Genomic DNA, 27,986 nt, shown 5'->3' on the forward strand with positions numbered 1-27,986 from the left:
GACAATAGATTCTCATAACCTGTAACAAAGGAAACAGAAAGTAAAAGTAACATGTCCTGGTTTCAAGAGAAATGAATATTTCACATAAATTTCCCTAAGTAATCATGTCCCAATTTTTAGGAAAGCTTTGGACATTTCACCTAGCTATCCCTAATATGTTGACTGCGGTGTACAACATAGAAGCTTATCAGGTTCTAATCATCCAACACAGTCTCACAATCAATTCGTGCATATATGCACATAATGTATTTCAGCAAATTTCGTGCGTTTTTGTGCATTTTTGTGTGGCTTAATTCGTGCGAAAAGACACAAATTTAACCAGTAGGGTACACACAAGCCTTTGCAACAACCATATAGACGCGATAGTTTATATTTCATTTTTGTTCTTCTTAATGGCTAATTCAACGTTATGAATATACATAAATGTTGTCTTTGTTTAACCCTGTTTTAAAACGTGTCATTTTATGCCTATATGCACTGTTTTAGACTTTCTGAATGGAATTTTTTAGAAAAGACACACATTGACGTGCAACTTAATTCGTGAGAAAATGTGTTTTATTAATGCCAATGCTGTTTTCTGTGCTTGATTTCGCTTAATACTTTGGATACTGGTGCACTTGTAATCAGAAGGCATTGAAAGAAATGTATTTAATCTTCCACTCCACTCTTCCGATACATTTATTTGTTGCAGACAAGATGATATTCAACAGGTAGGCATTTTGAAACCATTCAGAGATTACTCCAAGTAATGGCACTCTTTGGGATCTTTGCCAGGGAACATTTAAATACATTATCAATGGCAAATACTGTTTTCTATGCTTGATTTCACTTAATATTTTTGGGTGTTGCACTCATTGCAGTCAGAAAAACATGTTGGCCGATCAAAACCCTTGCGGGTGATGTTGCTTTCTCTCCCCAAGTCGTACGAGAAAATAACGGAAAACTGACCCAAGATCAGTACTGTACATATGCAACTTCAACCCAATGTAATGCGGAGTGTGTTCCAGCTCGTCAACACAATCGGCTGCAGGGGAGGTTACTTTCTGTGTTGTTCAATTTATATAAGAATATCAAATTAAATGAATCTAAGAAACGCTTTTCCAGGCAGTTTGAATGTATATTCTTATTCTGTGCAGATTCTGTGTAATTTGACCTACAACACAAATGCGCATCATGACTTCAACAAAAAAGGCAACTTGGAACGTACCCAATCCTCCCATGCGATCATTCTCTTTCCCGGTAAGTTAAGTATGCAAATAAACCACAGCTAGAACGTAACTACGTGTTTTATGTTTTTATTATGCTTTAAACAGAAGGCGCTGTGAATTATTGGCCTGCTCTGATATATGTGATAGTTGGCTTCTAAACGAGTTGGAAAAAGTGGATTTGGTGTCAGATGGTATCAGTTTGGTGTCAGAATGACAATATGTTTAAACATTGATGTACAATCACCAAAATGACATTCTGAATTTAACACAGCGAGCCATGGAGAGGAACCACAGTCACTTCCCGGCCATCCCGAGTTCAGTCGATTATACATTTCTGCAGTATTTTTGAGCATGCCAAATTCGTGATGCTAAATGCCCATTGAAACATATTGCAAATGTAACGCGCATTTGCAATATGATTCAACAGTGAAAAAACATCACCAAATGTACATGATGAAATCAACACAACGAGCAATGGAGAGGATCCACAGTCACTTCCCGGCCATCCCGAGTTCATCGGGCCAGTCAATGTGCCCCTGGTGATTGGAATGGGTTATCAGAAGCACATTTTTAAAATGGTTTTTAATGCCTTTAGGGGGGAGCAATGGGTCTAAGGTTGGGTAGGTGGCACCCCCCACCCGTGCCCATCCAATGTCATTTTGGACATTTTTCAAAAAATTGTTTAAAAACAACAGAGTCCCACTTCTCCCTTATACATGACAAATAGACCATCTAGGTTGATTCATGGCTTAACCTCTCTGGGCTAGGCGGGACGAATTCATCCCACCTACGGAACAGCCAGTCTAATCCAGTGGCGCGATTTTCAAATACCTTACAAATGCTATTACTTCAATTTCTCAAACATATGACTATTTTACAGCTATTTAAAGACAAGACTCTCGTTAATCTAACCACACTGTCCGATTTCAAAAAGGCTTTACAACGAAAGCAAAACATTAGATTATGTCAGCAGAGTACCCAGCCAGAAATAATCAGACACCCATTTTTCAAGCTAGCATATAATGTCACAAAAACCCAAACCACAGCTAAATGCAGCACTAACCTTTGATGATCTTCATCAGATGACAACCCTAGGACATTATGTTATACAATACATGCATGTTTTGTTCAATCAAGTTCATATTTATATCAAAAACCAGCTTTTTACATTGGCATGTGACGTTCAGAACTAGCATACCCCCGCAAACTTCCGGGGAATTTACTAACAATTTACTAAATTACTCACGATAAACGTTCACAAAAAGCATAACAATTATTTTAAGAATTATAGATACAGAACTCCTCTATGCACTCGATATGTCCGATTTTAAAATAGCTTTTTGGTGAAAGCACATTTTGCAATATTCTAAGTACATAGCCCAGCCATCACGGGCTAGCTATTTAGACACCCGGCAAGTTTAGCCTTCACCAAAATCAGATTTACTATTACAAAAGTTTGATTACCTTTTGTTGTCTTCGTCAGAATGCACTCCCAGGACTGCTACTTCAATAACAAATGTTGGTTTGGTCCAAAATAATCCATCGTTATATCCAAATAGCGGCGTTTTGTTCGTGCGTTCCAGACACTATTCGAATGGTAAATAAGGGTCGCGCACATGGCGCAATTCGTGACAAAAAAAATCTAAATATTCCATTACCGTACTTCGAAGCATGTCAACCGCTGTTTAAAATCCATTTTTATGCAATTTTTCTCGTAAAAAAGCGATAATATTCCGACCGGGAATATCCTTTTAGGTAAACAGACAAAGGAAAAGAAAGCTTTCGTTCGACGCGGGCACGAGCCTGAGTCTCACAGTACTGTAACCAGCCACTACCCAAACGCGCTACTTTGTTTCAGCCAGAGCCTGCAAAGCCACGATTCAGCTTTTTGCCGCCTTCTGAGAGACCATGTGAGCCGTAGGAAGTGTCACCTTATAGCAGAGATCCTTTGTAATGGATAGAGATGGCAAAGAAGTTCAAGAAATGGTCAGACAGGGTACTTCCTGTACAGAATCTTCTCAGGTTTTGACCTGCCATTTGAGTTCTGTTATACTCACAGACACCATTCAAACAGTTTTAGAAACTTTAGGGTGTTTTCTATCCAAAGCCAATAATTATATGCATATTCTAGTTACTGGGCAGGAGTAGTAACCAGATTAAATCGGGTACGTTTTTTATCCAGCCGTGTCAATACTGCCCCCTAGCCCTAACAGGTAAACATAGGGCTATATATCATTTGGGCAGTATAAATGCCATTTGGACATGGTTCACTGACTTTTGGGTTTGGAAACCGACTTCCTATGATCGTACATGGCAAATGGACAAAACATCCTGATTTGGCACATTCAATACTTTCATATTGTATTTGGAAATTTCTTATGGATTTGGCAATTTGACTTCCTATGAAATCATATTGCAAATGCACAAAACATATGCCTTATGCACAAGCAAAAAAAAATTATTACGTCAATAAAATATGACAAAAGTATGTTCATACAGTTCTTATACATGTGTAATTGACAAAAAAATGAAAGATTTTCGAAAAACGGTCCAAAAAGCACTTTTTTAAGGGAGTGATAAGTTTTCGAAAATACTTTAAAATTTTCCGCATTTTACTCTTGGGTCTTGACTTGTGTTACATTTGCAATAAGAAAAATCACGGTGGAGCGCACTCGCCCTCTACAGCATTTTTGGGGTGTCACACTTGGCATTTGCTATATGAAATTTGCAATATGATTTGGATGAATGTGGACCAAATTGGATGGTATTGTCAATTAGGTGTATGATTCGCGCGGTGCCAATAAGTTCCCATGTTATTTTGTCCATTTCATAGGGCTGTTCCCTTACATTCATTCTATACTGAAAAGTCTGTTCAGAAAAATTGAAAACAGTACATATAGGCATACAACTACAATGTTTAACTAGGGATTAAAAAAATACAAAATATCTATATATTCATAACATAAAATAAATAAAGAATGAAATACAGGCTATCGCGTTTATGGTTGTTGCAAATGCTTGTGTGTCGCCTACTGGTTAAATTCGTGTCTTTTCGCACGATTTGAACCACACAAAAATGCACAAAAACGCACGAAATCTGCTGAAATACATTTTGTACATATATGCGCGAAATGAATGTGAGGTTGGGCTGGATCATCTTACTATGCTTCTTCACCCGAGATTGGCCCCCGACTGCTAATCAATCAGTTCTTTACTCTCCAGGCTCCGCTTTGCCATCAAAATGGACAACCTTGCAATGAGTGACATGTATCCATCGTGATTTACCCTGGACTTTTACTGCTGACCTCGTTATGAGCAAAACTTGATAAGGACCTTCCCACTTTGGCCTTAATGTGTGTGTTACATAGTCTTTTACCATCACCCACTGTCCTGGCACTACGTCATGTCCCCCCTCGGGAGTTATTCCCCACGCCTCTTTTACTTGTCTGTCTGCTTCCCCTACTGCATTAGAGAGTTGTATGCAATAGTTAAGCACTGTGTCACTCATAAAGTGAACGTCTGCTTTTCTCAAATCTAACGTGCCTGGTACTATCACATTGTCCATTGTAGTAACTGCCCAGCCTGCCTCACACCCCCCTCCACAATGCTTGAACCGTCTGTGAATAAGATAAACTCAGGGTTTTCCAATGAATGACTCTATGAACCCATCAGAGAGCTGATCCAAAACAACTCACAACAGTCATGTTCAAGTAATGTGGTATCTGGAGGAAGCATCAGAGTAGCTGGATTACATTGTGTCTTCAACTATACCCATGCCCCATAGATCTTGAATCACAACTTTAGTAGCGTCCATAGCTTCCTTGCTAATGGTATATTATTGTCACCTGTCAAGCACACTGATTCGATATCCAAAGTTCCACATTAATTTTTCTTCGTAGTCCAAATAGTATGGTTCTGAACTGTAGAGCCTTGCAGTTGCCTAATTTGCCACGTCACCTTTCCTTCCGAAATGTTCAATGTAGAGTCAAGTTGCATAATAACATCAAGGCCTAAAATAAGTTGTTTAAATGAGCCTACCCACATCCCTGCATCAATCTTCATTGGCCCAATATAAATTGATAATGGTTTGGTTTGTTTCACATATGTCTTCCCCCCACTCCTGTTGCTCTCATCTTCTTACCGGTGTAATGAGGACATATGTTTTGCATAAGATTTGGACAATACAGTGACTTCAGCAACCGTATCTACTTAAAAATCTACTGCAAAGTTGTTACCCATTATGTTCACATATATCCCATCTAATTTCATATGTACACCAGCTGAGTTGGGACGTAAGAGGGAGTCTATTAGTTTACCTCCACAGCATCCAACAAACTCTGCTGCTGAGTCGGAGAGAGTCTATTAGTTTACCTCCACAGCATCCACCAAACTCTGCGGCTGAGCTGGAGAGAGCTTCTTAAGTATTGTGTCATTGGGGCTGTTGTCCTGATTCCATTTTCCCTTAGACGGACCCTTCTTCTCCTGGCCACTTCTCATAAAATCACGTTTTCTTTTCCAACAGTCTCGTTGCCAGTGACCAGAAATCCCACAATAATGACATACACTTGGTTTCTCTTTTACGGAACGAATAATGTTGTTGGTTTCACTCGGAACCTGCGTAACTCTGATAACCACGTCTTGTGGATGCTTAAAAGTTTCTGACCGTTCATTCAACTGTTTTGGAGATGCTGATTTATGTGTGATCACGGTCACTAGAAGTTTATCTTTACTACCTTTTACAGCCTGTGTTCTGGTTGGCCTAAGACATCGTTCGTCACCGCTGTCAGTATCTGTTGACTCAAAGCCAGGCAGTGCTGACCAGATGGTTGAAACCTGATCTGCCTTGCACAACTCAGTGTAAGGATAGATTGGGAGAACAGAGAGGCCACAGGTGGGGGTCACATCTGACTTTTCCACCTGTGTCTCCTCCACTTTGAAATGGTTCTAGACAGTGAATTTAAAATCTGTTTCAGGTTCACATCCGGAAGAGCTGTTCTGCCCTTTTCCAGAGTGGTTTTCTCACTTAACAATGACATTACATCAACGTCAAAAGTTGTACATTACATTTACATTTAAGTCATTTAGCAGACGCTCTTATCCAGAGCGACTTACAAAATGGTGCATTCACCTTATGATATCCAGTGGAACAACCACTTTACAATAGTGCATCTAAATCTTTTAAGGGGGGGGGTTAGAAGGATTACTTTATCCTATCCTAGGTATTCCTTAAAGAGGTGGGGTTTCAGGTGTCTCCGGAAGGTGGTGATTGACTCCGCTGTCCTGGCGTCGTGAGGGAGCTTGTTCCACCATTGGGGTGCCAGAGCAGCGAACAGTTTTGACTGGGCTGAGCGGGAACTGTGCTTCCTCAGAGGTAGGGGGGCCAGCAGGCCAGTGGTGGATGAAGGCAGTGCCCTTGTTTGGGTGTAGGGCCTGATCAGAGCCTGAAGGTATGGAGGTGCCGTTCCCTTCACAGCTCCGTAGGCAATCACCATGGTCTTGTAGCGGATGCGAGCTTCAACTGGAAGCCAGTGGAGAGAGCGGAGGAGCGGGGTGACGTGAGAGAACTTGGGAAGGTTGAACACCAGACGGGCTGCGGCGTTCTGGATGAGTTGTAGGGATTTAATGGCACAGGCAGGGAGCCCAGCCAACAGCGAGTTGCAGTAATCCAGACGGGAGATGACAAGTGCCTGGATTAGGACCTGCGCCGCTTCCTGTGTGAGGCAGGGTCGTACTCTGCGAATGTTGTAGAGCATGAACCTACAGGATCGGGTCACCGCCTTGATGTTAGTGGAGAACGACAGGGTGTTGTCCAGGATCACGCCAAGGTTCTTAGCACTCTGGGAGGAGGACACAAGGGAGTTGTCAACCGTGATGGCGAGATCATGGAACGGGCAGTCCTTCCCCGGGAGGAAGAGCAGCTCCGTCTTGCCGAGGTTCAGCTTGAGCTGGTGATCCGTCATCCACACTGATATGTCTGACAGACATGCAGAGATGCGATTCGCCGCCTGGTTATCAGAAGGGGGAAAGGAGAAGATTAATTGTGTGTCGTCTGCATAGCAATGATAGGAGAGACCATGTGAGGATATGACAGAGCCAAGTGACTTGGTGTATAGCGAGAATAGGAGAGGGCCTAGAACAGAGCCCTGGGGGACACCAGTGGTGAGAGCGCATGGTGCGGAGACAGATTCTCGCCACGCCACCTGGTAGGAGCGACCTGTCAGGTAGGACGCAATCCAAGCGTGGGCCGCGCCGGAGATGCCCAACTCGGAGAGGGTGGAGAGGAGGATCTGATGGTTCACAGTATCAAAGGCAGCAGATAGGTCTAGAAGGATGAGAGCAGAGGAGAGAGAGTTAGCTTTAGCAGTGCGGAGAGCCTCCGTGACACAGAGAAGAGCAGTCTCAGTTGAATGCCCAGTCTTGAAACCTGACTGATTAGGATCAAGAAGGTCATTCTGAGAGAGATAGCAGGAGAGCTGGCCAAGGACGGCACGTTCAAGAGTTTTGGAGAGAAAAGAAAGAAGGGATACTGGTCTGTAGTTGTTGACATCGGAGGGATCGAGTGTAGGTTTTTTCAGAAGGGGTGCAACTCTCGCTCTCTTGAAGACGGAAGGGACGTAGCCAGCGGTCAAGGATGAGTTGATGAGCGAGGTGAGGAAGGGGAGAAGGTCTCCGGAAATGGTCTGGAGAAGAGAGGAGGGGATAGGGTCAAGTGGGCAGGTTGTTGGGCGGCCGGCCGTCACAAGACGCAAGATTTCATCTGGAGAGAGAGGGGAGAAAGAGGTCAAAGCACAGGGTAGGGCAGTGTGAGCAGGACCAGCGGTGTCGTTTGACTTAGCAAACGAGGATCGGATATCGTCAACCTTCTTTTCAAAATGGTTGCCGAAGTCATCCGCAGAGAGGGAGGAGGGGGGGGGAGGGGGAGGAGGATTCAGGAGGGAGGAGAAGGTAGCAAAGAGCTTCCTAGGGTTAGAGGCAGGTGCTTGGAATTTAGAGTGGTAGAAAGTGGCTTTAGCAGCAGAGACAGAAGAGGAGAATGTAGAGAGGAGTGAGTGAAAGGATGCCAGGTCCGCAGGGAGGCGAGTTTTCCTCCATTTCCGCTCGGCTGCCCGGAGCCTTGTTCTGTGAGCTCGTAGTGAGTCGTCGAGCCACGGAGCAGGAGGGGAGGACCGAGCCGGCCTGGAGGATAGGGGACAGAGAAAAATCAAAGGATGCAGAAAGGGAGGAGAGGAGGGTTGAGGAGGCAGAATCAGGAGATAGGTTGGAGAAGGTTTGAGCAGAGGGAAGAGATGATAGGATGGAAGAGGAGAGAGTAGCGGGAGAGAGAGAGCGAAGGTTGGGACGGCGCAATACCATCCGAGTAGGGGCAGAGTGAGAAGTGTTGGATGAGAGCAAGAGGGAAAAGGATACAAGGTAGTGGTCGGAGATTTGGAGGGGAGTTGCAATGAGATTAGTGGAAGAACAGCATCTAGTAAAGATGAGGTCAAGCGTATTGCCTGCCTTGTGAGTAGGGGGGGAAGGTGAGAGGGTGAGGTCAAAAGAGGAGAGGAGTGGAAAGAAGGAGGCAGAGAGGAATGAGTCGAAGGTAGACGTGGGGAGGTTAAAGTCACCCAGAACTGTGAGAGGTGAGCCATCCTCAGGAAAGGAACTTATCAAGGCGTCAAGCTCATTGATGAACTCTCCAAGGGAACCTGGAGGGCGATAAATGATAAGGATGTTAAGCTTGAAAGGGCTGGTAACTGTGACAGCATGGAATTCAAATGAGGAGATAGACAGATGGGTCAGGGGAGAAAGAGAGAATGTCCACTTGGGAGAGATGAGGATTCCAGTGCCACCACCCCGCTGGCTCGATGCTCTAGGGGTATGCGAGAACACGTGGGCAGACGAAGAGAGAGCAGTAGGAGTAGCAGTGTTATCTGTGGTAATCCATGTTTCCGTCAGCGCCAGGAAGTCTAGGGACTGGAGGGTAGCATAGGCTGAGATGAACTCAGCCTTGTTGGCTGCAGACCGGCAGTTCCAGAGGCTGCCGGAGACCTGGAACTCCACGTGGGTCGTGCGCGCTGGGACCACCAGGTTAGAGTGGCAGCGGCCACGCGGTGTGAAGCGTTTGTATGGCCTGTGCAGAGGGGAGAGAACAGGGATAGACAGACACATAGTTGACAAGCTACAGAAGTGTTGTTTCTTGTATTATTGTCTCTTGTGTCTTTAGAGAACTGTTTCACTTTGATATCCTTTCTTCTGTCCTGATTTTCTCTTTCTTTTCTTCTGTTAACTAGATATTCTTTGTTGTTCTTCGTTAGCTAGCTAGCTTCTTCCAAAAGAGTCCCTAGCAACTGCTTAGCAACTGGTAAACAATTCAGCTTGCTAAGATAACTACAATTTTATGAAAAATAGTTATTTTTCAAAAGCCTATCTTCTTTGTTTGTTGCTTGTTTTTTCTCCTATTCAGTCTTGCAGTTTTCTTTAGCTTTTTTCCGATGTACTTCACTCTAAAAACCATGTAAATTGTATAAATTGTATAATATATATATATCTCTATGTTTATGTATTTTTTTAACCCCAATATATATTATATATATATATATATATATATATATATATATATATATACACTGCTCAAAAAAATAAAGGGAACACTAAAATAACACATCCTAGATCTGAATGAATGAAATAATCTTATTAAATACTTTTTTCTTTACATAGTTGAATGTGCTGACAACAAAATCTCACAAAAATAATCAATGGAAATCCAATTTATCAACCCATGGAGGTCTGGATTTGGAGTCACACTCAAAATTAAAGTGGAAAACCACACTACAGGCTGATCCAACTTTGATGTAATGTCCTTAAAACAAGTCACAATGAGGCTCAGTAGTGTGTGTGGCCTCCACGTGCCTGTATGACCTCCCTACAATGCCTGGGCATGCTCCTGATGAGGTGGCGGATGGTCTCCTGAGGGATCTCCTCCCAGACCTGGACTAAAGCATCCGCCAACTCCTGGACAGTCTGTGGTGCAACGTGGCGTTGGTGGATGGAGCGAGACATGATGTCCCAGATGTGCTCAATTGGATTCAGGTCTGGGGAACGGGCAGGCCAGTCCATAGCATCAATGCCTTCCTCTTGCAGGAACTGCTGACACACTCCAGCCACATGAGGTCTAGCATTGTCTTGCATTAGGAGGAACACAGGGCCAACCGCACCAGCATATGGACTCACAAGGGGTCTGAGGATCTCATCTCGGTACCTAATGGCAGTCAGGCTACCTCTGGCGAGCACATGGAGGGCTATGCGGCCCCCCAAAGAAATGCCACCCCACACCATGACTGACCCACCGCCAAACCGGTCATGCTGGAGGATGTTGCAGGCAGCAGAACGTTCTCCACGGCTTCTCCAGACTCTGTCATGTCTGTCACATGTGCTCAGTGTGAACCTGCTTTCATCTGTGAAGAGCACAGGGCGCCAGTGGCGAATTTGCCAATCTTGGTGTTCTCTGGCAAATGCCAAACATCCTGCACAGTGTTGGGCTGTAAGCACAACCCCCACCTGTGGATGTCGGGCCCTCATACCACCCTCATGGAGTCTGTTTCTGACCGTTTGAGCAGATACATGCACATTTTTGGCCTGCTGGAGGTCATTTTGCAGGGCTCTGGCAGTGCTCCTCCTGCTCCTCCTTGCACAAAGCCGGAGGTAGCGGTCCTGCTGCTGGGTTGTTGCCCTCCTACGGCCTCCTCCATGTCTCCTGATGTACTGGCCTGTCTCCTGGTAGCGCCTCCATGCTCTGGACACTACGCTGACACAGCAAACCTTCTTGCCACAGCTCGCATTGATGTGCCATCCTGGATGAGCTGCACTACCTGAGCCACTTGTGTGGGTTGTAGACTCCGTCTCATGCTACCACTAGAGTGAAAGCACCGCCAGCATTCAAAAGTGACCAAAACATCAGCCAGGAAGCATAGGAACTGAGAAGTGGTCTGTGGTCCCCACCTGCAGAACCACTCCTTGATTGGGGGTGTCTTGCTAATTGCCTATAATTTCCACCTGTTGTCTATTCCATTTGCACAACAGCATGTGAAATTTATTGTCAATCAGTGTTACTTCCTAAGCGGACAGTTTGATTTCACAGAAGTGTGATTGACTTGGAGTTACATTGTGTTGTTTAAGTGTTCCCTTTATTTTTTTGAGCAGTGTATATAAAACCCCTTTTGAGGACTCAAACCTCTTCTAGAACACAAATTGTTTCTATAGGGCCTGGCTACCCATAACTTATGTTCACTCAAAAAGCTTGTTGAAGGCTTACATTAACCACACATGTAAAAATTGCTACCTCTAGCAACTAACTTCTATGCAACAAGAAAGTTTCACAAAAACAGAGGCCTCAAACCTTTTAATAGTGTAAGGACTCCAACCTTTTAATAGAGTAAGTGTCACGGTTGTCGTAGGAATGAGTGGACCAAAGTGCAGCGTGTGTGTCGTTCCACATTTGATTTACTCTGTGAAACTATGCAATACATAAATAAACTGAATGACAAAAACAACAAACTGTGACGCAGAGGTGAAACATACACTGACTCAAAGATAATCTCCCACAAACCCAGGTGGAAAAAAAACCCTACTTAAGTATGGAAAATAATATCTTTCTATGGTCAGGATGTGACAGTAAGGGTTCCAACCATTTAATAGAGTAAGGGCTCCAACCTTTTAATAGAGTAACAAAGGACTAAACTCTGTAATAAAACAAAGTACTTGAACACTTATACATCACAGATACATATCACTTATTGCATGCACTATTCTAACCTGATTTGGTTCTTTTAAAATGATATTGGTCTAGACTCACCCAGCAATTCTGCCATCAATCAGGAGATTAAGAGTTGAGTTGACTCTCCAAAGCGGGTTGCGCACAGCCTTCTCTCTTTCCTCTGGATAAACACACAGTTGATACGTTTTTCTTGTTGTATTTGTTCAGAACATTTTATCAGGAACATGGCACCAAGTGTTAGCAATTGATGTTATTCTTCAATAACACAAACTCCAACGCAAATCAGGGGGGGGGTTGGTTTATTTGAGAAGGACAATCAAGATGTTATGCTGGCAGGTAGATGTTCAGATGTTCAGTCACTTTAAAACAACGGCACTTTAAATAAATAATGGCACTTTAATAATGTTTACATATCTTACATTACTCATATATGTATATACTGTATTTTATACTATCTAGTTGCACCTTGCCTTTGTCGCTCAGCCATCGCTCATCCATATATTTATATGTACATATTCTCATTCACCCCTTTTAGATTTGTGTGTATTAGGTAGTTATTGGGGAATTGTTAGATTACTTGCTAGATATTACTGCACTGTTGGAACCAGAAGCATAAGCATTTTGCTACACTCGCATTAACATCTGCTAACCATGTGTATGTGACCAATAACATTTGATTTGATTTGCATATTTTATGATCTTGTGAAGGCTAGCTGAATTCTGGCAAAGACTATGTTCTTTTATCTCAGAATGTTTACAGATTCTCCCTTCTTCCTATTTTTGTTTGCTTGGAAATGTTGATTCTGGAAACTTATCAGAAGAAACCAAGCATTTATAGCGGCTAAGAAATGCATTGCCATTAACTGGAAGGTTGGTTATCCTCCCACAATGTCAAGTTATGTATCACTAGTTTTGATTTATTACCAGATCAAGTGTATACTGGCCTGGGCAACATTCATAAATTCTGGAGGCCTTGAATGGAATACAGTACGACCAAAGGAGTCTGTATTGAAAACATGCCCATGTCAGGGGAGATACCTATTTAGGCAATCCCTAGCTGCTGGGCTGCTCAGTCCTGGCCCTGGGGGTCTGCCGTCCTGTGGGTTTTCACTCTGGCCTCGGCCTAACACATCCGAAACCAATAATGAATGTTCACTAAGATCCTAAAGCTGAGTGGGGTGTGTTGGGTTAGGGTGCTGCAGGGTGGTGGAGCCCTAGGGACAAGACGGGGCAACCCAACTATATTGTGTGCAAGTAAAAAGAGCACTACAGTAATATTAGGCCTATGATATTAATTATATGGAGGATTTGCTGTTTCTGTGTGTTAATGTATAATTGAGGTGTATGTGTTTTTTATAGTTACATTTTTTTTCTTGGGAACTAAAAAAAAAAATCTATGTGGGAACTAGGAAGGAACTTGTTTGGGAGAGTGTTGAGTTATTGACTAGACTAGTGGGGGTCAGGTGTGCAGGCGGCTCAGGCTGGCTGGTCGGTCTGGCTGAAATTTGATATAGAGGATGTCTTAATAAAGAAAATCAAAAGTCTGTATTTTTTCAAGAGTTGTTCATTTGTTAGGCTATTAGTAAAGGTGTAACACAATATTTATTATTTAATTACCTTTGATCTAGTTCAGTCTTATTAACCACTTAAACATATTTAATGATGATCTCTTACTTAGCTTGATGACTGTGGGCATTTTTGCTTACTTTTTGTTCTAAATAGAGACAGTATATAGGATTGTGTGAAAATGCAGGAAATAATTTTTAGATGCACAAAAACATTTTCAGGTAGGACCACCAGACACCCCTCCAGGTTATGACCCCCCCCCCCCCCCCACCCCACACACACACACACACTTCTAAAACCAAAGTGGCACCCCTGGATTAGGGCCTAATTTATTTATTTCAACTGACTGACTTCCTTATATGAACTGTAACTCAGTAAAATATTATAAATTATATAATATTTTTGTTTAGTATAAATGTAATACAGCGAGCATATAACATGCATATAACGAAATGTACTATCGTTTTTCAGACTCGTTTCACGCGATTCGATTATACGAATTCCGGATGTGGGCCGAACAGCTGTTTCAGACACGATAACGTATTTCCACTTTCCCTTAGCTAGCTAGCAGGCCAGCAAAAACAACAACACGCCAGATATTCAGATTATATTCAAGGAATTGTAACTGATCTTTAATTAAAAGGTGATCAAGTTAACGTTCAGTCGCTTGAAGCTAAGGTGGGTAAATATATTTTTCGGCCTGATATTGCGAGAGACTGATCATCGTCATCTGCGTTACCAACAGTTAGGATAACCTAAGATAACTGTTGTTAGCTAGCCAGCGTTAGCGCTGAAACTTCTGCTGGTACCATAGGCTGGTTGCTAGCTAGCTATATGTGCTAACGCTCAGTTTACCTGATTGACAAGCCTACAGTGCAGTAGTTAATGCTTAGTCAATGTCATAACTTAAAAAAAAAAAAGGTACATCTGGGAAGTTCTCATTAGCCGTAGTTAGTTACCTAATTAAGTAACGTTAGGCATTATCAGAGAGGTGATCCTCATTATACCTGCCACTTTATGTTCTGACAAACCATAGATAGCTAACTAGCTAGGTATTTAGTCTGTGTAAGTCAATTTTACTTCACTTGCATAACAGGGTAAACTTGTCTAACGTTACATCTTGCAGCTGGAGACTGATCATACTTAGTCGTCCTCCGCATTGGAAGAGACCATTCTGTTGTTCCAGCTCAACATATCTGGGCTATGTGCAAGGCACCATAAGACTCCAAGAGGACAATAACTGATGGTTTAAAACATGGACCAGGGTGTTGCCGAAAGTCCTGTTATCCTTGTCATTAAGGCACCCAACCAGAAGTATGATGACCAGACAATCAACTGCTTCCTGAACTGGACAGTGGAAAAACTAAAAACCCATATCTCACTTGTATATCCCAGTAAACCGGTGAGTAGGCTCTGGCTTACGTACAGTGAGATTGCTCTCCGTATTCATTTCCCTTGAGGTCTGTTCAGATCAATGATGTACAGTGCTTTCGGAAAGTATTCAGACCGCTTGACTTTTCCCACATTTTGTTACGTTACAGCCTTATTCTAAAATTGATTAAATAGTTCCCCCCCCCATCAATCTACACACAATAACACATAATGACAATGCAAAAACAGGTTCCTCCAGACGTGACACTTGGCATTCAGGCCAAAGAGTTCAATCTTGGTTTCATCAGACCAGAGAATCTTGTTTCTCATGGTTAGAGTCCTTTATGTGCCTTTTACTGAGGAGTGCCTTCCGCCTGGCCACTCTACCATAAAGGCCTGATTGGTGGAGTGCTGCAGAGATGGTTGTCCTTCTGGAAGGTTCTCCCATCTCCACAGAGGAACTCTGTCAGAGTGACATTCAGGTTCTTGGTCACCTCCCAGACCAAGGCCCTTCTCCCCCGATTGCTCAGTTTGGCCGGGCGGCCAGCTCTAGGAAGAGTCTTGGTGGTTCCAAACATCTTCCATTTAAGAATGATGGAGGCCACTGTTTTCTTGGGGACCTTCAATGCTGCAGACATTTTTTGGTACCCTTCCCCAGATCTGTGCCTCAACACGATCCTGTCCGTAGAGCTCCGAGACAATTCTTTTGACCTCATGGCTTGGTTTTTGTACTGACATGCACTGTCAACTGTGGGATCTTATATAGACAGGTGTGTGTCTTTTCCAAATCATGTCCAATCAATTGAATTTACCACAGGTGGGCTCCAATCAGTTTGTAGAAACATCTCAAGGATGATCAATGGAAACAGGATGCACCTGAGCTCAATTTCGAGTCTCATAGCAATTGGTCTGAATACTTATGTAAATATATATATATATTTTTTTTTGTATACGTTTGCAAAAATTTCGAACCAGTTTTCGTTTTGTCATTATGGGGTATTGTGTGTAGATTGATGAAAAAAAGTAATTGAATCAATTTTAGAACAAGGCTGTAACGTAACAAAATGTGGAAAAAGTAAAGTGGTATGAATACTTTCCGAATGCACTGTATATAAACCCTGGATTGCTGATGCCATGTATTGGCCAATGAGAGGCTTCGAAGCCACCGGTCAGCCATATTGGCACTCCACAGAAGAAGCAGTCCTCATGTTTCAATTAAATGTTTCAAGGCCAAAATTACATGTATTTAAAAATAAATAAATAATAATTGTAGTGGGGACAGTAACATTAGTACATTCTAAAAATATATATTTTTATGTTTAGCTCACATAATAATTTAAAAGTATGCTTCAAGGTGTCTAACAAAATAAACGTTGCAAAAACAAATGTAGACAATAATAGCATTTTTATAACTTCCAAAATATTTTTTTTCAATGGTGGGGGAGTGCCAAGGTGGAGGCACTGGCTTCATAACAGCTAGTGTATATATAAATCATTGGTTCAGATGGGGTTTGAACATTCAGTTAGAAATATATTGCATTATAGGTTGATTGGCTTTTTAAGTTTGGAGGTTACAGCCATCTGAGAATTTGTCCCCATCCCTGATATACACTGCTCAAAAAAATAAAGGGAACACTTAAACAACACAATGTAACTCCAAGTCAATCACACTTCTGTGAAATCAAACTGTCCACTTAGGAAGCAACACTGATTGACAATACATTTCGTATGCTGTTGTGCAAATGGAATAGAGAACATGTGGAAATTATAGGCAATTAGCAAGACACCCCCAATAAAGGAGTGGTTCTGCAGGTGGGGACCACAGACCACTTCTCAGTTCCTATGCTTCCTGGCTGATGTTTTGGTCACTTTTGAATGCTGGCGGTGCTTTCACTCTAGTGGTAGCATGAGACGGAGTCTACAACCCACACAAGTGGCTCAGGTAGTGCAGCTCATCCAGGATGGCACATCAATGCGAGCTATGGCAAGAAGGTTTGCTGTGTCTGTCAGCGTAGTGTCCAGAGCATGGAGGCGCTACCAGGAGACAGGCCAGTACATCAGGAGACGTGGAGGAGGCCGTAGGAGGGCAACAACCCAGCAGCAGGACCGCTACCTCCGCCTTTGTGCAAGGAGGAGCAGGAGAAGCACTGCCAGAGCCCTGCAAAATGACCTCCAGCAGGCCACAAATGTGCATGTGTCTGCTCAAACGGTCAGAAACAGACTCCATGAGGGTGGTATGAGGGCCCGACGTCCACAGGTGGGGGTTGTGCTTACAGCCCAACACCGTGCAGGACGTTTGGCATTTGCCAGAGAACACCAAGATTGGCAAATTCTCCACTGGCGCCCTGTGCTCTTCACAGATGAAAGCAGGTTCACACTGAGCACGTGACAGACGTGACAGAGTCTGGAGACGCCGTGGAGAACATTCTGCTGCCTGCAACATCCTCCAGCATGACCGGTTTGGCGGTGGGTCAGTCATGGTGTGGGGTGGCATTTCTTTGGGGGGCTGCACAGCCCTCCATGTGCTCGCCAGAGGTAGCCTGACTGCCATTAGGTACCGAGATGAGATCCTCAGATCCCTTGTGAGACCATATGCTGGTGCGGTTGGCCCTGGGTTCCTCCTAATGCAAGACATTGCTAGACCTCATGTGGCTGGAGTGTGTCAGCAGTTCCTGCAAGAGGAAGGCATTGATGCTATGGACTGGCCCACCCGTTCCCCAGACCTGAATCCAATTGAGCACATCTGGGACATCATGTCTCGCTCCATCCACCAACGCCACGTTGCACCACAGACTGTCCAGGAGTTGGAGGATGCTTTAGTCCAGGTCTGGGAGGAGATCTCTCAGGAGACCATCCGCCACCTCATCAGGAGCATGCCCAGGCGTTGTAGGGAGGTCATACAGGCACGTGGAGGCCACACACACTACTGAGCCTCATTTTGACTTGTTTAAGGACATTACATCAAAGTTGGATCAGCCTGTAGTGTGGTTTTCCACTTTAATTTTGAGTGTGACTCCAAATCCGGACCTCCATGGGTTGATAAATTGGATTTCCATTGATTATTTTTGTGTGATTTTGTTGTCAGCACATTCAACTATGTAAAGAAAAAAGTATTTAATAAGATTATTTCTTTCATTCAGATCTAGGATGTGTTGTTTAAGTGTTCCCTTTATTTTTTTGAGCAGTATATTATATAGGCAGCCTATAAGTAGCACACATGTCAAAAGGATACTGACTTCCCTGATGCAGAAGTAGGCTATATGTACGTTACATCAATTGGCCTGACCAACCAGTCTTCCCTGTGGCTCAGTTGGTAGAGCATGGTTTTTGCAATGCCAGGGTTGTGGGTTCAATTCCCACGGGGGGCCAGAAAAAAAGAAAAAAAAATGCATGAAATGTATGTATTCAATACTGTAAGTCGCTCTGGATAAGAGCGTCTGCCAAATGACTAAAATGTAATGTAAACTGTACATACCCTAGTAGTCCAAGACTCATTTGAATTGAAGCCTTTGTTTAAGTGAATGAGGGGTTTTCAATTAGTGGGTTTAATCCTCTTATTAAGTGGGCGGATAGACCTAGCTTTTGTTGGAGAAAGAAAACAGAGGACCTGATCCTAGCGCAAAGTTTTCTTTGATGTGAAAGATTCACTTAGTACTATAGGAGGTTTATAAACAGTTGTGTGTTTATTGACCTCATCTGTTTATCTGGAGAAGAAAAGAAACAAGACTGCAGTGTTCTGCAATCTTACTAGCTTCATTTAGTTTTAACTGAATTCAGCATCACATTTTCTGCACCAACATCCTGTCTACCCCAGTAATTGCTTTTTGCTACACAGTGATGATTTCCTAACCTGGAAATACATCTGCTTATATGTAGGCCAACACTTTTGAATTCATGTCATATTACTGAAATGCATAGCCTAATGTCAGTGATGTGAAAACCTATTACCTGTGGGAATGAGACTTTATAACCTATCACCGCATCTGAAAGAATGTCAAAACACACCTTAGCAAACTACTCTACGGGAAAAAGAGAGGCTGGAAGAGGAGAAAGCAATGAATAAAAGGTGGTGCTAAGCATATATTTGAAAATATTCTTGGCTTGAAAGTGTGTAGATTTGACGTCAGGCTGGAATAAGGGCCCTGCGATTACTTTGTTCTCCCCTATAATCTGATTTAATTACGGTTCCTGCTCATTAATCATTGTAAACACTGAGCACTTAACAGCACTCTTGTCTAGTAATCTCAGTCTGTTGTGTGTTCTCCAACTTCTCTGGTTAGTGTCATCGATCTCATTACTGTTTACCATAATAGTATTAACCAGGTGACGGAGCCTTCTTAACAAAAACAGTCTGTTGAAAAGATACGATTTTGGTTTAGATTTCAGCATTACTGTAGCACTGACATCACAAGAATGTCAATGTAAACTCAAAAATGTCTCGCTACCACTGACGCTGTCATTGCCGTAATACGTCTAGCCTAATCCGTTTCCTAAATCCTGTCAATCCGATTAACTAAACTGTACAGTGCCTTCAGTATTCAAACCTGTTCTTTTTCCACATTTTGTGTTACAGCCTGAATTTAAAATGGATTACATTGAGATTTGTCACTGGCCTACACACAATACCCCATAATGTCAAAGTGGGATTATGTTGAGCAAAAATGTTACTAATGAAAAGCTGAAATGTCTTGAGTCAATAAGTATTCAACCCCTTTGTTATGGCAAATAAGTTCAGGCGTAAAAATGTGCTTAACAAGTCACATACAGTGAGTGCCTTGCAAAAGTATTCATCCCCCTGGCGTTTTCCCTATTTTGTTGCATTACAACCTGTAATTTAAATATTTTTTTTATTTGGATTTCATGTAATGGACATACACAAAATAGTCCAAATTGGTGAAGTGAAAAAAATTACTTGTTTCAAAAAATAAATAAAAATAAAAAACTGAAAATTGGTGCATGCATATGTATTCACCCCATTTGCTATGAAGCCCCTAAATAAGATCTTGTGCAACCAATTACCTTCAGAAGTCACATAATTAGTTAATTAAAGTCCATCTGTGTGCAATCTAAGTGTCACATGATCTCAGGCTATATACACCTGTTCTGAAAGGCCCCAGAGTCTGTAACACCACCAAGCAAGCGGCACCATGAAGACCAAGGAGCTCTCCAAACAAGTCATGGACAAAGTTGTGGAGAAGTACAGATCAGGGTTGGGTTATAAAAAAATATCCAAAACTTTGAACATCCCACGGAGCACAATTAAATCCGTTATTAAAAAATTGAAAGAATATGGCACCACAACAAACCTGCCAAGAGAGGGCTGCCCACCAAAACTCACGGACCAGGCAAGGAGGGCATTAATCAGAGAGGCAACAAAGAGACCAAAGATAACCCTGAAGGAGCTGCAAAGCTCCACAGCGGAGATTGGAGTATCTGTCCATAGGACCACTTTAAGCTGTACACTCCACAGAGCTGGTTTTACGGAAGAGTGGCCAGAAAAAAGCCATTGCTTAAAGAAAAAAATAAGCAAACACGTTTGGTGTTCGCCAAAAGGCATGTGGGAGACTCCCCAAACATATGGAAGAAGGTACTCTGGTCAGATGAGACTAAAATTGAGCTTTTTGGCCATCAAGGAAAACGCTATGTCTGGCGCAAACATCTCATCACGCAGAGAACACCATCACCAAGGTGAAGCATGGTGATGGCAGCATCATGGTGTGGGTATGTTTTTCATAGGAAGGAACTGGGTAACTGGTCAGAATTGAAGAAATGATGGATGGTGCTAAATACAAGGAAATTCTTGAGGGAAACCTGTTTCAGTCTTCCAGAGATTTGAGACTGGGACGGAGGTTCACCTTCCAGCAGGACAATGACCCTAAGCATACTGCTAAAGCAACACTCGAGTGGTTTAAGGGGAAACTTTTAAATGTCTTGCAATGGCCTAGTCAAAGCCCAGACCTCAATCCAATTGAGAATCTGTGTTATGACTTAAAGATTGCTGTACACCAGCGGAACTCATCCAACTTGAAGGAGCTGGAGCAGTTTTGCCTTGAAGAATGGGCAAAAATCCCAGTGGCTAGATGTGCCAAGCTTATAGAGACATACCCCAAGAGACTTGCAGCTGTAATGGCTGCAAATGGTGGCTCTACAAAATATTTACTGTTGGGGGGGTAAATATTTATGCACGCTCAAGTTTTCTGTTTGTTTCACCCCAAAAATATTTTGCATCGTTAAAGTGTTATTTTTATTTTTTTATTTCACCTTTATTTCTTTAACCTGTTAGGGCTAGGGGGCAGTATTGACACGGCCGGATAAAAAACGTACCCGATTTAATCTGGTTACTACTCCTGCCCAGTAACTAGAATATGCATATAATTATTGGCTTTGGATAGAAAACACCCTAAAGTTTCTAAAACTGTTTGAATGGTGTCTGTGAGTATAACAGAACTCATATGGCAGGCCAAAACCTGAGAAGATTCCATGCAGGAAGTGCCCTGTCTGACAAGTTGTGTTTCATCTTGGCTCTTTTTATTGAAGACTGAGGATCTTTGCTATAACGTGACACTTCCTACGGCTCCCATAGGCTCTCAGAGCCCGGGAAAAAGTTGAACGATATCGAGGCAGCCTCTGGCTGAAACACTTTATCGCGTTTGGCAAGTGGCCGATCAGAGTACTATGGGCTTAGGCGCGTGCCCGAGTCGACCCCATGCTTTATTTTCTTTCGTCTGTTTACCTAAACGCAGATTCCCGGTCGGAATATTATCGCTTTTTTATGAGAAAAATGGCATAAAAATTGATTTTAAACAGCGGTTGACATGCTTCGAAGTACGGTAATGGAATATTTAGAATTTTTTTGTCACGAATTGCGCCATGCTTGTCACCCTTATTTACCCTTTCGGATAGTGTCTTGAACGCACGAACAAAACGCCGCTATTTGGATATAACAATGGATTATTTGGGACCAAACCAACATTTGTTATTTAAGTAGAAGTCCTGGGAGTGCATTCTGACGAAGACAGCAAAGGTAATAACATTTTTCTTATAGTAAATCTGACTTTGGTGAGTGCTAAACTTGCTGGGTGTCTAAATAGCTAGCCCTGTGATGCCGGGCTATCTACTGAGAATATTGCAAAATGTGCTTTCACCGAAAAGCTATTTTAAAATCGGACATATCGAGTGCATAGAGGAGTTCTGTATCTATAATTCTTAAAATAATTGTTATGTTTTTTGTGAACGTTTATCGTGAGTAATTTAGTAAATTCACCGGCAGTGTTCGGTGGGAATGCTAGTCACATGCTAGTCACATGCTAATGTAAAAAGCTGGTTTTTGATATAAATATGAACTTGATTGAACAAAACATGCATGTATTGTATAACATAATGTCCTAGGGTTGTCATCTGATGAAGATCATCCAAGGTTAGTCCTACATTTAGCTGTGGTTTGGGTTTATGTGACATTATATGCTAGCTTGAAAAATGGGTGTCTGATTATTTCTGGCTGGGTACTCTGCTGACATAATCTAATGTTTTGCTTTCGTTGTAAAGCCTTTTTGAAATCGGACAGTGTGGTTAGATTAACGAGAGTCTTGTCTTTAAAATGGTGTAAAATAGTCATATGTTTGAAAAATTGAAGTTTTTGCATTTTTGAGGAATTTGAATAATGCACCACGGGATTACACTGGCAAGCGTCCCACCTAGCCGATAGAGGTTAACCAGGTAGGCTAGTTGAGAACAAGTTCTCATTTGCAACTGCGACCTGGCCAAGATAAAGCAAAGCAGTTCGACACATACAACAACAGAGAGTTACACATGGAATAAACAAACATACAATCAATAATACAGTAGAAAAATCTATATACAACATGTGCAAATGAGGTAGGATAAGAGAGGTAAGGCAATACATAGGCTATGGTAGCAAAGTCATTACAATATAGCAATTAAACACTGGAATGGTAGGATGTGCAGAAGATGAATGTGCAAGTTGAGATACTGGGGTGCAAAGGAGCAAGATAAATACAGTATGGGGATGAGGTAGATTGGATGGGCTATTTACAGATGAGCTATGTACAGGTGTAGTGATCTGTGAGCTGCTCTGACAGCTGGTGCTTAAAGCTAGTGAGGGAGGTAAGAGTCCCCAGCTTCAGAGATTTTTGCAGTTCGCTCCAGTCATTGGCAGCAGAGAACTGGAAGGAGAGGCGGCCAAAGGAAGAATTGGCTTTGGGGGTGACCAGTGAGATAGCACGCTCTCCAGCAGGTATAAGGGTGGGTGCTGCTATGGTGACCAGTGAGCTGAGATAAGGCGGGGCTTGACCTAGCAGAGACCTTGAGCGCTGTTGCTAGCTAATTTGACCTGAGATATAAACATTGGGTCATTATTTTACCTGAAAGGAACAAGGTCCTCTTCTTTGTAGAATTTTGACTCAATATGAGTCACACAAAATCATGTGTTCTCTACTCCGACAATTAATCCACAGATAAAAGGGAAACCTAGTTGGTTTCTAGTAATTACTCCTCCTTCAGTCTTCTTCTTCTTCTGTGGACTTTATATTGCGGTTGGCAACCAACTTTAAAGTGCATATCCATCACCAACTGGACTGGATTGTGCATCTTCTTTCAATCACCCACGTGGGTATATGCTCCAGTGCATCAAGTGTCAAAAATAGAACCAAGTTCTATTTTAGTGCCTGGCTATGCAGCCGCGGAAGCTGTTTGGATGAAATTATTGAATAACATGTATGTGTATATTTATTTTGCAGCGCACGGAACGTGAGCGGTGTGGTCAGCATGTAAGACTAGTCTCGCGTTGCTATCCTTCCAAGTCTCTTCTGTCACAGTCTGGGAGCTGAGTCTAAGCTATTCTAGTTATTTCATTCACTACTACTTATATGTTCTTATGAAATATAAGAAAGTGAAAGGGAATCTTCTCTGGACCCAAAGTGAAGGAAAGCGAAAGGAAAACCCCTGTTTTCAGGGGTTATCAAATGAATCAATCAAATATATTTTATAAAGCCCTTTTTACAACAGAAGTTGTCACAAGGTGCTTTACAGATGCCCAGCCTAAAACCCCAAAGAGCAAGCAATGTAGAGACCGAAGCACAGTGGCTAAGAAAAACTTGATACAAGGCAGGAACCTAGGAAAAAACCTATAGAGGAACCAGGATCCGATGGGTGGTCTCTTCTGGTTGCTCTTCTGACTAGAGATTTAAAAGTAGATGTGGCCATTAAGGCCAGATCGTTTTTCAAGACTGTCATACATGACCAGCAGGGTCAGATAATAAATCATCTGGTCTATCAAATCAAATCCAAGTTTATTTGTCACGTGCCCCGAATACAACAGGATTAGACCTTACAGCGAAATGCTTACTATGTTCTCAACTGTCTGATTTTTACTGTAGAGCTTCAAAGATCAGAGGCTGGTGTATTCTGGGAAGCTCCTCTTGGATCACTTAATACTGAAAGATGTGCTCAGAAAGGTCTGTCTGCTACATTCATTTATCTTTCATCTTGACATAGATATTCTGATCAGCGATTATAGCAATGTATGCATTCATCCTAGATCTCATTCTTAAAGTCAAGCTGATTCCTCTGATGATTGTACTTTGTCAACGCAATAGTGTGGCTGTCCTTGCTAATGGCCACGGATGACTCTTACAGCAGGATGAGTACCACATGGTCCACCTGGTGTGTGCATCTCGCACACCTCCTGGGTCCCCCAAGCTCCACAGCAGCCACAGTAACAAGGCCCCTGGAGTCCCCTCTACTGGCTTCACGGTGAGTTACCCTTATGCATGCAACACCTATCCTACTGCTCTGTTCATTGCCACTAATTTCATCATCCCGTCACACCTAGGACTAGCCGTAGTCTGTTTGTGCTATCATGCCAACTCGTTGTCATGCAAAAAATGGCTTGACAATAAGCTGTGGAGTTGGCAAGAGCACAAACAGATCTGGGACCAGGCTAACCTAGGCCTACTCTCTGTTGTAATCCACACAGCTCCTGATGAATGAAAAGTTTGTTAAGTGGAGTTAGAGAAGTAAAATAATCAACTTCTTGATTGGTTTTCTCAGACGGGTCAGAGCCCCAGTCTCTCCTCCCATAGCCAAGATGGCCAATCAACCTCCACTGGAGAGAGCTCTGACGGGCTGAGACATCGCACAGGCCCCGCCCCTAACCATGCAGCACACCCTGCCTTAATGCAAGCGTAAGCCCTTATACACCAACCTCTCAATTATAACACTGTTAGTTCTGGCCACATGTTATGATTGTCCAAGAGGTATATTACTGTTGAGAGCTCTCACTTCCTAATAGATTTGTGTTTGTATGTGTTAATTGTTCTACTGGTAATGCCGAACTGTTTACCCGTAGCTGTGTACTTCTATTGCAGCTACATGTGGAACCAGTTCTCTCCACAGCAAGGCCCTACCAACAACATGCCAGCCTACCCTGGCATACAGTACAATCCCATGACGCTGCTGTGGTGGCAGCAGGTGTACACCCGGCATTACTACATGCACTAGTAAGTCTGCTGTCACAACAACTGTGTGACAGTATGCTCAATTACCCTTGCTGAGTCATGCAATCACTGCGATTCAATCACAATTATCTGACTTTCAGTATGAATTAACTGACGCGTGGAAAAAGTCAAGACTGGGCTGATGGAAACAGGAAATGTCACTACAATTTCATAATTGTCGACAGAAAATGTGTTTTTTCAGCATGGCGGGATCTTTTTGTGTCTTTAAAATAATTATGTGAGAAATGGCGGTGGAAATGCCTTTATGCGCAAAAATTGATATAATAACTATCATATCAGAGTAAACTTGAAGTCATGCGATGATATGCTGTGTAGTCTTCCCAATACGTCTCGGGAAACCATGCAGTTTATTAGGCTACCGAGCGATGGAAACCCATTTATTTTTAATTCGGTACATGGGAATTCAACAGCAAAATAAATGTTTATTCGCACTATGTCATCATGCACAACCTTTTATCCTCAACAAGTCCATTTGATGGAAACACATCTCTGGTGGGAAAATGTGCATATTGTTTTTATGCGGATTTTGGAATATTTGCATGAAATCTGTCGCTGATTAGTTTCTCTTTACATCCATTTCTCTCTCTTTTCTCTATCTCACCCTTCAGTCAGATATTGGCTGCCTCATCTCACCACTTTAGGCCTGACCTGCTCTCGACCCAGTCCAGTCAATCAGATCCTCTGAACCCACCTCCCCTGGAGGAGCGCCGTGGCGAGCCTGACATCCAGATGAACCCCCAGGGAGGGGAGGCGCATCTGAACGAAGAAGAGCAAAACCGTGATTGGCTGGACTGGGTGTACACGGTGTCACGCATCGCCATCTTGCTCAGCATAGTCTACTTCTACTCCTCTTTTAGCCGCTTTGTCATGGTGATGGGCGCCATGTTGTTGCTATACCTGTGAGTATTCCCCTGCACTCTCTCAACTTAATACTATGTGTCCCTGCTAACCGTGACATACTAGACTGGACCCAGATCTGTACGTGTTGTCTTGCCAATATCCATAGCATTAGCTATACAGCTCTGGGATCAGGCTAGAGACTGTAAATTGAAATTTAGATTGTTCTGGATCCTTTATATTAACCCTATACCTTTCTATCTGGGTCTTTGACCCAACAAATGTGTTGTGAACGGTCACCCATTATGGATCACAGGTTTTGTCAATGGCTGTTTCTCTATGTTTACGTTAGGCACCAAGCAGGTTGGTTCCCTTTTAACCCGGAGAATGAATTTCAGAACCATGGATATGGGCCCCAACAGGATGAGATGGAGGCGGACCTTCATCATGACCTCCAAGAGATGGTAGGTCATCTTTAACCTCTGACCATAAACTAAAGGTTAAAGTGCTTCTGAATGTCAGGACAGATAACTCCTTGAATTATACAGTAATTTAATTTGTAATAGCAGTGATGAATGATTTATGTAATGCATGTCTGGTAACATAATATGGTATTGCTATGGTGAATGATTACAATTGCATTGATGCGTGTAGCAAATATGTCTTTGATGGAAAGAGTTTGTTGGAAATGTTAGAGGAAAACATTTATCCAGTATTCCAGTTTATCTGTGCGATGACTAATTTACGTGTTGCCATGTTTGGCCTACACAGGAGCGGGTGATGGATGAAGGCTTAGGGGACGATGATGGGGACAGTGGAGAGGAAGGACTGGAGGATCCCAATGGTATTCCCCATGCTGGCTTTCTCTCTACGACTTGGTCTTTTATTGTCACGTTCTTCATGTCTCTCATACCTGAGGGGCCACCCAATGCTGCCAACTGAGCCAATGAGCCATGGGAGAATGGCACTACTGACTGGACTGAATACACTATCTTAGTATGCCCAGCGAGTTCACCCTTGTCTACACAATCATTGTACATCTACCGGATCACAGGGCACTACAGAAGAACTGAGTGGTCACTCAGCCACACAAACAGAAAGGCTTTGAACTGGTTTTGAAGTGAACAACAATGAGCTTTGGGGAAAAAAGGACATCCCTGTGTAATATTATGTTTAATACCATGACGATTAAACCTATTTTTGAGTGAAATAATAAATAAAGTGTGTAAACTGTGTAATATTGTATTTAATATAAACGTGTAGGACTGGCTTGAATCAAGCAATCAGTTTTAAAATACCCCACCCTAAATCCTATTTGTTGTGTTATATTTGAGAGTAATATGAATTTCAGTTCAGATGGAACCTCACGTTCGTTTGTTCGAATCATGAATGAAAACACAGACATTTTTTTTAAATAAATGATTTGATCCAGTATAAAAAAGCACCCGATTAAAAGGTGGAAAAATCTTACCAATCACACATTTACATTACATTTACATTTAAGTCATTTGTCAGACGCTCTTATCCAGAGCAACTTACAAATTGGTGCATTCACCTTATGATATCCAGTGGAACAACCACTTTACAATAGTGCATCTAAATCTTTTAGGGGGGGGTTAGAAGGATTACTTTATCCTATCCCAGGTATTCCTTAAAGAGGTGGGGTTTCAGGTGTCTCCGGAAGGTGGTGATTGACTCCACTGTCCTGGCGTC

At 42.6% G+C, this 27,986-nt stretch overlaps 1 protein-coding gene across 3 annotated transcripts; it reads left to right on the forward strand.

The window, feature by feature from the left end:
• Positions 1-14,029: 14,029 nt before the first annotated feature.
• On the forward strand, positions 14,030-27,508 carry LOC106588195 (homocysteine-responsive endoplasmic reticulum-resident ubiquitin-like domain member 2 protein). Of its 3 annotated transcripts, XM_014176944.2 has the most exons (9): positions 14,030-14,208; positions 14,657-14,932; positions 24,297-24,374; positions 24,556-24,672; positions 24,970-25,103; positions 25,287-25,418; positions 26,045-26,335; positions 26,626-26,737; positions 27,045-27,508. In XM_014176944.2, exons 2-9 carry the CDS (start codon positions 14,786-14,788, stop codon positions 27,213-27,215), a joined length of 1,182 nt encoding a protein of 393 aa, XP_014032419.2. In that variant the 5' UTR covers positions 14,030-14,208; positions 14,657-14,785; the 3' UTR covers positions 27,216-27,508. The 3 variants fall into 3 exon arrangements, with proteins under 3 accessions (XP_014032419.2, XP_014032418.2, XP_014032420.2); XM_014176943.2 differs by lacking the exon at positions 14,030-14,208 and having other exon boundaries at positions 14,615-14,932; XM_014176945.2 differs by lacking the exon at positions 14,030-14,208 and having other exon boundaries at positions 14,615-14,932; positions 26,672-26,737; positions 27,045-27,335.
• Positions 27,509-27,986: the final 478 nt, after the last annotated feature.

The sequence above is a fragment of the Salmo salar genome, chromosome ssa27 (genome assembly GCF_905237065.1).
Source record: "Salmo salar chromosome ssa27, Ssal_v3.1, whole genome shotgun sequence".
Lineage (NCBI taxonomy): Eukaryota > Metazoa > Chordata > Actinopteri > Salmoniformes > Salmonidae > Salmo > Salmo salar.